Source organism: Rhinatrema bivittatum, chromosome 5, assembly GCF_901001135.1.
Source record: "Rhinatrema bivittatum chromosome 5, aRhiBiv1.1, whole genome shotgun sequence".
Classification (NCBI taxonomy): Eukaryota; Metazoa; Chordata; class Amphibia; order Gymnophiona; family Rhinatrematidae; genus Rhinatrema; species Rhinatrema bivittatum.
The window spans coordinates 367,082,912-367,094,922 of NC_042619.1; the positions used below are offsets into that span (position 1 = coordinate 367,082,912).

The window sequence follows — 12,011 nt, forward strand, 5'->3', positions numbered from 1 at the left end:
AAGGAATGACACTGCCGCACAATTGGGTGAAGTTCTTGGACTTGCTGCCAGTCCTTCCCCCTCAGTACTGTTCATTCTCTCCATAGTCAGCTCACGACCCCTTCTCAGAGCTCAGCCAACCTCCTCACACAGAAGCCTCACTATCATGGCACAGGAACTTTCTCCTGGCTCACCTTCTCCCTTTCTGCCACTAGAGCTTGCCTTTAAGGTGTCCAGCCCCCATGCTTCTCCATTTGTTGAGTCCTAAAGTCTTGCTAATCCCAGGGCCCTTCCTGTATGGGATTGGATAATAGAAATGGTTACGTCATCAGGAAGCCTAGAGAGGTGGAGCGCTGGTAAAAAAAAAAAAAAAAAAAGCAAAAAACACTTTTCTGCTTCCAGTCATGTTTGGCCCATAGAGAATCTAATGGAGATTTAAAAAAATGTGAGCATTACCAGAATTTTCATTAAAAAACAGCTAAATTAGTTCACAAATCTAGCAACACAATCTCTAAATCGACAACACTGTTGGTGGAACTTGTCTCTGCACTGTGCTCCTTTCTGCCACTCGTGTGTGTGTGTGTGTGTGTGTGGGGGGGGGGGGACGGGGGACGGGACGGACACAATGAATCTGCTGCTTGCTCCTCTTCCTCACTAAGGAAACACTGACCTTGCTGAGTGCATCTCTTTCCACTGGAGAATGCTCTACTTCTTATTTTTTCACAGGGCTGACGATGTCCCTGCTTCATGCTGTTTTTCCCCGCAACATGCAACGTTCTTTCCACTTCGTGTACCTCTTCTCTACTGGAAGAGAACTCTTCAAGCACGTCGCCCCTTTTTTCCACTTGGAAGACGCTCTCCACACATTATCCGCCTCTTCAGCACCTTCTGTCTTAATTTCACTATCTGCACCACAAGCCTTTTCTACCATGGCAGGGTTCTCTCCCCAGTCAGCATTTCCTTTCTTTCCCAGTCCTTAAATCACCAAATCCTGCTCTTTCGTTTATCCGGGATTGAAGTAACCGGCATTACTTTATCTTGGTCTGAATTCGATCCAACTGGTCGCACTCAGCAAGTAAGAATTGCCTCTGGAGTCTCTTCTCGGTACTCACTTAGCACAGGTATTCCCCAGGGTTCAGCCTTATCTGCTGTTTTGTTTAATATTTATTTAACTCTCCTGCATAAGCTACTTATGGGCTTGGGGGTAAACTACATAATCTGTGTGTATGATATTCAGTTTTTCTTACTAACTGTCATCCTGGTCTGCCACCTTTGACTTTGTCTCATTTTGTCTGTCTGCAATAAAATGTTGGCTGCATCACTATAAGCTTGCCCTCAATATTGACAAAACAATTATTTTGATTTGCTTTCCACCTCATGATGCTCCTTCTGATTTTGCATATGATGCGAAATCTAGGTGTTGTATTAGATTCAGCCCTTTTTATGCGCTCTCACATTAAATCTGCTGTGATGACTCCTTTTGCCAAGTTATGACTGCTCTGGCAACTAAAACCTCTACTAGACCCCCAGTAACTTTTGTATAGTATTACAGGCTTTTATATTTTCAAGTTTAGATTACCATAACTCTCTGTATTCTGGTATTCTTGTAAATCCCCTTAGGATTCTCCAAATTGTTCAAAACTTTGCTGTCCATATATTAACAGGATCAAACACAAGTGACCATATTACTCCAGTTCTCTGTTCCCTCCATTGGCTCCCCATCCAATGGCACATCAAATATAAACTTGCGATGCTAATTCACAAATTGCTGAACTATGCCCCATCACTGTGGATTAGTTCTATTCTATGGATATATACTCCATCTTGGGCCTTGAAATCTGTTCACCAGGGTCTGCTTGAGGTACCTTCTCCACGTTCCACCCATCTTTCCAAAACACATGAACAGGTATTCTCAGTCACCAGTCTGCTGTTACTGAATTCATTATCTACACTACTGTGAGCTTTGACGGACAAAAAGGAGAAGGCTCAGGAGAAGGAAGATGAGGAGTTGCTGCTGCATGCTGCTCGGGATTCACGCTAAGCTAAGAAAAAAAGGCATATATGATTACGCATGTTCTCAGAAAGGAGCACCTACATGTCTAAGAGCCACTGCTGGTGACTTTTGTTGCTGTGAGGTGTTGAAAGCAGAACCCAGGTGCTGGTCAGGATCTGAGATCAGGCAATGGTGGCTTTTCTGTGGCATACCTGATCAGTGTCCCATGGCATGCTGTTTGGGAAGCACTGTGCTGGAGGGACATTGTCCTTGTATCATGCTCCTCTTCCCTGATAGGGGCCATTATTCCCTGTACTGCCCTCCCTCTCTGCTGTTGAGCAGCTGGCAACAGACATCTGTGAGGCACTGAAGGACAACTGTAGCCTGCACTCAAGTCAGATCAAAACATGATGGAGATAAGCCTTGTGGACACTGATATTTATTGCTCCAGACTGAGTGTGATATAAGGTGAGTGCATATATATTTTTGTTGGAAGGACACAATGTGTGCATGTGTATGAAAGAAAAAGCCCATATTTGAGAGGATCAGCTATGGGTATGGGTGTACTGAAAGAGAGTGCATGAAGAATTGAAGAAGATTTGATTAAACACCAGCATCAACATGGTCCATCTAGCCCTCAACATTGCACTGAGGGGGAAGGATCAGATGGGATTGTAGGTTTAGATGCTTTGTAATCAATATCATGGCTCCTTCCAAAGCCTGCCTCTCACACATTGTTTATAGAATGTGGCATGAGCTTTTGCAGTCTTATTCTACTGGCTCACAAGCAGACTCACAATGTAATGTCAACGATCTTGATTGGAGCATATAATTTAACCTTGATTCCCATATCTGTCACTCTGGGGAAATAGGTGTTGCGGGAGCGGTAGGGAGCGATCCCGATTCCGGGGAGAGTTGTGTGCCCTTGGACCACGGCGTGACTGCAGAGGGCTCCGTAGAAGTGCTGAGGCAGGCGAGACATGTCCGAGCACATATGGACAGGCTGAAGACCAGGGACTCTGACCTCTACCAAATCTGATGCTGGTCTCTGGGGTAGCCCTCCGGCCACTCGATAGCCCTTTCAGACCTGCCATACGGGAACGGCAAACGCGTCAGAACGGACAGAGGTCAAGGACAGTGATGATACTGGAAGAAGACGAAGACTCAAGACATGGTCAGACGAGGTCACTTGAAGACATAGACGAGGAGACTTGAAGACAAGGTCAGATGAGGATGCTTGAAGACACAATCAGACGATACTTGAAGACATGGTTGGACAAGGGTACTTGGAAACATGGTCAGGCGAGACATGAGGCAAGGCTGAGGTATGGTTACATCAAGGTTCAGGCATGGCTATGTCAAGGTTCAGGCATGGCTACTTTTAAGGCAAGGCTAAGGCAAGGTTGAGGCAAGACTCTTGAGGAATGGACAGATGACAGCAAGGTAAAACTCAGGATGAAGTGGAATCCGGATAGCACGCTAACTCACACAGCCGGAAAGGAGGCTTCAGTGGCCAGGAAGGCACTCAGGCTATCCACTGACAGCACAATCCACCGGAGGCTAGGCGAAGCTGGAACCCAAGACATCAGAGGACAAGGCTTCCAAGAGAGGAGCCGGAAATAGTGAATGCCGAAAGGCGAAACATCTGGAGACTAGATGGCATGGTTATCTGGAGACAAGGACATTGAAGACATCAAAGACAAGACATCTGAAGGCAGATTAATCTGGGGAATCCAAGGCAAGGACATCAGGGCTTCAGACCCCCAAGGCACTCAATGAAGAGCAACAAGGTGGCACTGGAAGACAGAACATCCGAACGTCAGACCTTCCGGACTTCGGACCTGCTGGGCACTCAATCAAGAGCATCACGAAGGCACCAAAGGACAGGGCAGCTGAACATCTACTGACAAGGACTACTTCAGAGGAAGACATCTGCGAACAGGGGCATCTGGGACAGAGACGTCAAGGGAGACAGGACATCAGGAAGCAAGATCATCTGAAGACGGAGACATCAGTGGACGAAGACATCAGACGGAGACATCGGTGGATAGGAACACGAGATTCGATGAGAGACCAGGACATAGAATGAAGATGAAGATGAAGTATCAGGAACCACAAATGAAAACAAGGGAATTCCCATGAAGAAGCGGAGGAGGACATCGGAGCCTCCTAGACTGAAGAGCTGGAACGGAGGATCCAGGAGCAGCCCAGCTCCATGATTGACTCCTTGCGAAGGCAACGAAGGACTGAAGGCTGAGCCCTTTTGCAGGGCTGAAGAGGAACACCCAGGATGACATCACTAGAAGGAGCCAGGGACTACTCCCACCGCTGGCCCTTTATATCAGGAGGAGAGGCGCGGCCTCACGCCTAAGGAGGTAGGAGGCAGGACCCTGGAATGCCGTCCCTATCGCAGGTTAGAGCAGGAACGGCACTAGGCCATGAAACCAGGCCCAGCGTCGAAGGTGGCTTCCTGTCGCAGGAAGGGAGACTGAGGGCGGCTCCAGCCGCATGGAGACGGCATCGGCGGACCCCTAGCCTCGAAGAAGAAGAATAAGACAGTGGCTCCGGCCACGTGGAGACAATGTCAGTGGCCTCCTGGCTGCAAGAATGGAGAAGTGACGGTGGTGGATCTGCCGCAGAGCATGGCAGCAGCAGCGTCTGGCCTGCCGCAGAGAAGGAGCATCGGCGGTGGCCTCTAGGCCGTGAAAGAGTGGCTGGTTTGGTGGCGGCCTTCAGGCCGCGAAGAAGGCAGCGGCCCACTGTGGATGGCAGTGGCAACGGTGGTGATGTCAGCGGCCTCCAGGCCGTGAGAGGGCGGCGTCGGGAAGGCAGACTGGCCGTGAAGAGGTGAGAGGCTGCTTCTGGGCCTATCCCACAAGCAGAATCGTAACAATATGGATTATAAATGACCAAAAGAAGAGGCACTACCACAATAAGAAGCCCAAAAAACAGTGGCCCCTTGGTTCTTTTTTTGAAAGATGGAATCTGGCACTAAGAAAGCAAAAACAGAGGAAATAAATAAGAGAAAAAGTAAAGGACTGAGAGACAAAAAAAAAACCTCCCAAAGTGATACACACAAGCAATGTAGAGAGATACAGAAAACAGAAGTGCCCGATAGCATTCAAATGGAAAGGGAGATCAGGAAATAAGATAAAAGAAGAGAGCTGGCCTGGAACTGTGCGCTGCCTTGCAGAAGATTCTGGATTCGATTCTCAGTCCTGATCTTCCGCTCCTTGGGTTGGCCGGGGCTGGGGCTAGGCCTGAGGATGCTAGGGCTGGGATGGGGTAACACTTAGTGGCCGGATTTAAGTCCCACAATTACAGGGCTCTGGAAGTGGCCTTGGTTCATGGTCCCCGGCTGAAGACTATCGCTGTAATGACTTAAAGCAGAAGGGGATGCAAAACAAAGGAAAAATCCACAGAGAGCTGCAAATATAGACTCCTGGCACCAGATCACAGCCTTGGTTTTGATTGAGCTCGAAGCCTAAAAGAGCAGAAGTGAAATACTCATTCATAAAAATAAAAAGATAAAAGCGAGATACACATATTGGGGCAGATTTTTAAACAAGTGAGCGTGGGGTACATTTGTGTGCGCTACCTGGCGCGCACAAATGTACATCCGATTTAAATAACATGCGCGTGATACTGCGAGCATTTTATAAAATCTGGGGTCGGCGCGCGCAAGGGGGTGCTCACTTGTGCACCTTGCGTGCGCCGAGCCCTAGGGGAGCCCCAATGGCTTTCCCCGTTCCCTCCAATGCGCTCCAAAATCGGAGCGGCCTCGGAGGGAACTTTCCTTCCACTCCCCCTCATCTTCCCCTCCCTTCCCCTATCTAACCCCCCCCCAGCCCTACCTAAAAGCCCCCCCCCCCCACCTTTTTTCAGGAGTTACGCTCTGGCAGGCGTAACTTGCGCGTGGTGGTCGGCTGCCGGCGCACCATGCCCCGGCACGGCCACTGTGCCGGAGCACTCGGGACTGCCCCCGGACTGGCGCCCTGCCCCCGGCCCCGCCCCCTTCCCGCCCCTTTTTCAAAGCCCCGGGACATGCGCGCAGGAGCAGGTTTTCGGGGTTATGCGCATAACCCTTTGAAAATCTACCCCATTGGTTTGATGTGGAGGAAAAGTAAAAAAAAGCAAAAAAAACCCAAAACCCAAGAACAACAGTATTAAAAATAGTTTATATAAAACTATAATAATGACCAACTTCTACTGACTTTACCTACTGCTTTTAAAATTTTCTCCTAAAAGAGATTAAATAAAAGTTAATTAAAACCCTAGGCAAAATATTTCACAATTCTGCAACCTGACTTGAAAGATTTTGCAATTTTTTGTCCTAATTTTCCCTGATCGTTAAGCCTGGCCCCTGGTGTATAAAATGTTGCAGGATGCATACTAAATCTTGGAAATTTCTGTCGATTAACTATTCTAGAGAGAAATTTTAAGTGCTAGTGGGTAATTTTTTTTCCTATAATTAACAGCTGAACAAAGAAGTCAAGACTGTGACACTACTCTTCAAAATGGGCACTTTGATCTACTGGCCAGTACTTGTGGGAGCAAGAAAAACTACTTATATTCTGTGCTCAGGGACCTACATTTCTTGACCTGCGTTGGCAATTTGAAAATTGCTTATTTTTTTTTAAGCCTTTGAAAATCAAGCCCGATGTATCAAGTTAGCAGGCAAATACACACACAGGAGGCAATTTTCAAAAGGTTGTATGCACGTAAGTGGGCTTTTGAAATTTGCTACTTTTATGCGCGCAGCTCCTTTGAAAATCCACTCCATTATGTGGATCATTTTCTACCTAATAGACTTAGTTTTTGGGTACTTGCCAGGTTCTTGTGGAATGGACTTCGTTTTTGGGTACTTGCCAGGTTCTTGTGGCCTGGTTTTGGCCACTGTTGGAAACAGGATGCTGGGCTTGAAGGACCCTTGGTCTGACCCAGTATGGCATTTTCTTATGTTCTTACCTCTTTGCATGGATGCAAAGTCCACGGGTGCTTTTCACCTGCATATTCAGCCCAGTTTTTCAACATGAAAGTACCCACATAGTTTCACTTTCACAATTATTTCAGGAAAACTGCACACACACGTTTACACCTATTGTCCTGTGCAAACAGATTTTGTGAGAAAAAAAAAAGTATGCATCCTCCCCAACCCCATCCCTGGAGATGCCTGGGTTTTTTTTTTTTACTGAGGGTAAAATCATGCATGTAGTGGCACTGGGCACGCAAGTTGGCCCGTAGACGGCAAGGGCAATTTTCAAAATGGCCATTTACGCAGGTAAAACAATCTCTTATCCTTGGAAATGGCTTTCAGACTTACCCTTCCTATCGTAAAGCTCCTACTAATTATATTCTTTTTATATTTTACCAAAATTGCTCCCTTTGACATATTCAGTGTAAAAGGTACTTAATGAGTTTTTCCAAGAAAGATACATAAAGAGTGTAACATATGATGCAAAAATCGCTGCCTTTCCACCTCTGCAAAGCAAATGAAGGGGAAAGTCAGCAGAAGAGCACATAACATTTTAAATAATTATACATGCGTGCCTTTGGGTGAGAAGGATAAAAAGTTTAAGCAATACTGGAGGATGCTTTTGTATTTATACGCTCGAAATGTTATTCAAATTTGTATAACTTGTAGACTGCTTATGTCTGATTTCACATTTGAATTCCTGTGATGATGATTTTTTTTTTTTTTTTTTAAGAGTGGATGCTTACTTCTCTGCCAGGGTCTGCTGCTCGTTAATTCCCACATTGAAGAGGACAGGCTGGACCCGGAGCAGCATGCCGCTCTGAATTTCCCGAGGCAGGGTGTCAAACAAGGTACCGGGCAGTGGAATCCGTACATTAAATCCATCACTGCAAACAAATGAGAAACATCATCTCCTTCAGCAAATATTCAAGGACAGAGCTTTTGCTCGGTGACCGAGGCAGTGGCACTTTCATTTCAATTACACGTGACAAATAAGCTTTTAGTTCTAAGGTCCATTTCAAATCCTTAAAAGCTCATGGCTCAATAAGGTACCAAAAGCCTCTGCGTTTTTTATGCTGCTATAGACCGACTCAGCTACTCTTCCATCATTTTTTTATTTTTTTTATTTTTTATTTATGCATTTTTAAACAAAATACAAGCATCCACTTGTTAATGAAATCTCTTAGATACAGAAAAAGAAATAATTGCAAAAGAAAAACATATACCTCTGTAATCTAATCAAACAGAAGAAATACAGGGAGAGCAAGCATTCAGAGCGATCTCAATCTGGTAGAAATATAATCTAATACATTTTCCGGGGACCTGAACAGGCACAACACTATTTTAATTACACACCAAAACAGCAGGTCTATATGGGATTAGGGTGAGTGTCCAGGAAGGATCTACGTTGTGTTGGGTCAAAAAAAAAAACCCCAAATCTCTGATCCTGAAAGAACACACAACATTTGCAGGGAAATTGCAACTTAAAGTTGCTCCTTTTTGTATAACTTCTTCCTTCATATTTAGAAACACTTTCCTTCTTAATTGTGTTTGCTTAACCAAGTCCTGGTAGCACTAAACATTTTGACCAAAAGAAGAAACTTGACTGTTTCTGAAGTATTGTTTGAAAATGTTATTGCTATCCATCAGGAAAGCAAACGTAACTAACAATGGTCTACGATTTGAAACTGCCATTTCCTGTGACGATTCCAGTAAAGTTGTTAGATCTGGTAAAGCTTGATCTTCAATGTTATTTCGATTATCTTCAGTTGGATATAGATAATATGCCTTTGTTATTACTGGTTTGAGTTCTTCCGGTACTTTCAATATTTGAGAGACATACAACTTGAATAAATCCAACGGAGCAATATTTCTTAACACAGGGAAATTTAGAAATCTTAAGCTGTGTGCTCTTAAATTATTCTCGATTTTTTCTAATCTTCTGTTTTCCACAGCATCATTCAGAATTATAGCAGACTGAGTTTTTTCCACTTCAGCAACTCGTGTTACTAATTTTTCAATTTTACCATTTTGCACGGCAATTTCAGCAGCATTATGGTTAACTTGCTGTTTGACTTCCAAAACTTCCTTAGTTAAGCCCAGTATAGCCTTCTCTAAGGATTGGAGAGCATTCCAAATAGAAGTAAGGGTAATTTCAGGTGCTTTCACAAGCAGTTTAACTTGCTTAGAGGCTTCCTGGTCCGCTCCTCCTCCCAGTCCCGCTGCCAGACCAGAACCATTTCCAAGGCTCGAGGACTCAAGCATTGCTGCCATGTCCAGCCCCTCTCCCCCAACTCCTCAAGAGGGCTCTAACCTGGCTTCTTGCTCCTGTATGGTAAGTCTTTGCGTTGTTACTCCACTCTCAACTGCCTCCGCCTCTCTCCGGATTCCCTCCGTTGGGCTTGCAGTGTCTGGCGTCTTTCTTTCCTCATCTTGGCCTGGAGGTGCCGGTCTCACTGGTGAACCGGGGCTTAAAGATGTCTCGGTCATAGAAGCAAGCTCTCGCTCCACAGTCTGCTCCTCAGCGACCCGTCCTCCCGGTGTAAGTGGGAGCACCGCTGCAAAAAAACCTCTGATCCTGGGCTGAGTTGTCGCCACTGGTGTGGAGGAGCTTTCTCCACACCGGACCCGGGCTTTACGCTTAGTATGCGGAATATTAGAAACGAGTAATTCAAGAGAAAGTCAGGAGCTCCTCACAGCGTGACCGCTCAGGTCGCCATCTTGGAAACTCTCCCTTTTCTAAAGTTATTTTCCATCATTTTAAAGCAAAAACTACATTCATTAAAAAAAAAAAAAAAAGATGTACTGTTTTCATTTCTGGATGGAACAATGGAGCTCAGCTCAAAAACTGTGTTGGGTATTCACCAATTTGTTTTTATTTTTGCTTCTTTTATATTATGTCAGTAAACATCACAGAAAAAACATACAAGGGTGGCTCACCAGGTCCAGCCTTTCTTTATTTAAAGCTGGGCCATCAAAACAAAACAAAACTGTCACAGAGATGATGGCCTCCTGGTTTGCTTTTTTTCCATCACTTTTCATAAAGTGAATTATCTCATCAGTGTGGAACAGCTTTCCTCTTTTTTTTGGGTGACTGGCACCTGAAAGGGCTAGTTTCCTATTACTTTGAAAATTAAAATACAATTTTAATCGTAGATGGTGCAGGAGGGAACATATCTGGAACACAAGTGTGCTAGAGATTAAACTAGACATTTTTGGTAAGGCATATTTTCACACTGGATGGCAATTCTGATGTGGTGTTGAATATCCGTAAATATATTTTGTGTCAGATCCAGAAAGCCACAGAGAAGCTGACCACTTACACGTCCACTTCAAACAGATGAGGGTTTACTAAATTAAAGCTATGGATAAAATGCTCTGCTCGCTTCAGATCTAGTAGAGCAGGGATGGCGAACTCCAGTCCTCGAGGGCCGCAAACAGACCAGGTTTTTGTGGGAAATATGCGCTTGCCAGCAAGCCATTTCATCAGGGTTAAATACTAACTTCCCTTCTCCCTGACATTTGCCTGAATAAAAGCATCACTTGTGCTTAAGCCCCTCTGCCTAGGAGAGGATACCTGACTTCATGTATTTCTCTGGCCTATAATTAATCCTGTTAGCCTGAAAGAAGGGCTGGGTGTTCCCTAGTCAGAGGCAGGACAAAGTCAGGAGGTATAGATTTCAGCAGCCAATGATATGATCCGTGCACACCCCCTGAGCCAAAGCCAATGGTGTAATGACTCTTCTGTTGCTATGGGAAAGTAGCCAATCATGTAATGACACATCATCTGCCTTTGTATGAATGTACAATAAAAGGAAGAGGCTCGGGAGGACAAACTCTCTTTGCCCTCTTTGCCTCTTTGCCTTCTCCCTCCTCCTGCCTGCGATGAAAGCTCTTCATTACTGCTATATCTGGTGACCCGCGACAGTGATGATAAACTCCATGCTTATTTCGGCTGGTCATAGCCTAGATACGTATCGTTCAACAGATTTGCAATCGTAAGTATATTAAAGTACTTTTTAGTATATTTAGGTATTTCTCAGCAAGTTTGTTCCCCACACTCGTGAGCAAATGGGTAATGATTTGACTGTACAGCAGCGGCTACATGCCAGAAAGTTGCAGCAAATCATCAATAATCATTATTTCATCACCAGAAGAAAAATAGCGCAAGTCAGCCTGGGGGACTTAGAAAAATTAATAAGTGAAATAGCTTGCCGTTGCCCTTGGTATTCGATGGAGTCTGGAACTCTAAATACCCAGAATTGGATTTCAATCGGCAATTATCTTCATACGGCTCCCAGAGCTCCCATAAAACTAAGATTAATCTGGCAAAAATGTACAGAAGCCATTGAACACCATGTGCTTTTAGAAGCAGGCAGACATACCCTTCCCCCATCTTCTCAGTCTTCCTCAGAGACAGCAAATTCTTTGTATCCTCAGCTCCTCATACCTACACCCAAAGCACAAGCAATTCACACCTTCCCCATTTCTTTAGAAAACCAGTCCTTGAGAACAATAGAGCCACCACCTGGCCTGGGTGGGGCGATTAGCATTGAATTTCAGCAGAAACTGCAGAAAGAAAACCTTACAGAAACAGAATTATTAGAAGGACTTCAAGCCTTCCCCATCTCAGAAAAGAACCATGAACAAAGGGGGACAGAAAATGAAATAGAACATCTGGGGACACACACTCACATGGCTCCTGTGGCTTCCTCTGCATCCACCTCAGAGAAAATGCCCCAGGAAATAGAAAACACTGAGGTCAGAAAAACTAGCCTTCCTCCATCTTGCCTGCAAGCCCTTCCCCCACCAACCACCATGGGATTTCACCTAGAACATGGAAATCTCACAAGAGAGGAATTATTGAAAGGGATTCAAGCCCTTCCCATTACAGAAAGAATCAAAGAACTAGGTGTGGCAGCAATAGAGTTGAGTGCCATGTGCAGTGACTATGCCCCCAGGTCTTCAAAGAGATCAGCGTGTAAGATCTTGGGCCTGTGTTACAAGCAAAGAAAATATCATTATGAAAAAAAGGATTTAATTAGACTCCTGCGTTACAAGCAA

The 12,011-nt window shown here is 45.0% G+C and overlaps 1 protein-coding gene across 9 annotated transcripts in view; it reads right to left on the reverse strand.

Annotated features, from left to right (window-relative positions):
* Positions 1-12,011, reverse strand: part of INPP4A (inositol polyphosphate-4-phosphatase type I A) — a 453,500-nt gene that overhangs the window by 89,108 nt on the left and 352,381 nt on the right. For all 9 annotated transcript variants that reach the window (XM_029604758.1, XM_029604750.1, XM_029604755.1 and 6 more), the window contains one exon: positions 7,694-7,834. In XM_029604758.1, the coding sequence (XP_029460618.1) occupies positions 7,694-7,834 (141 nt within the window). The remainder of the gene's footprint in view (positions 1-7,693; positions 7,835-12,011) is intronic.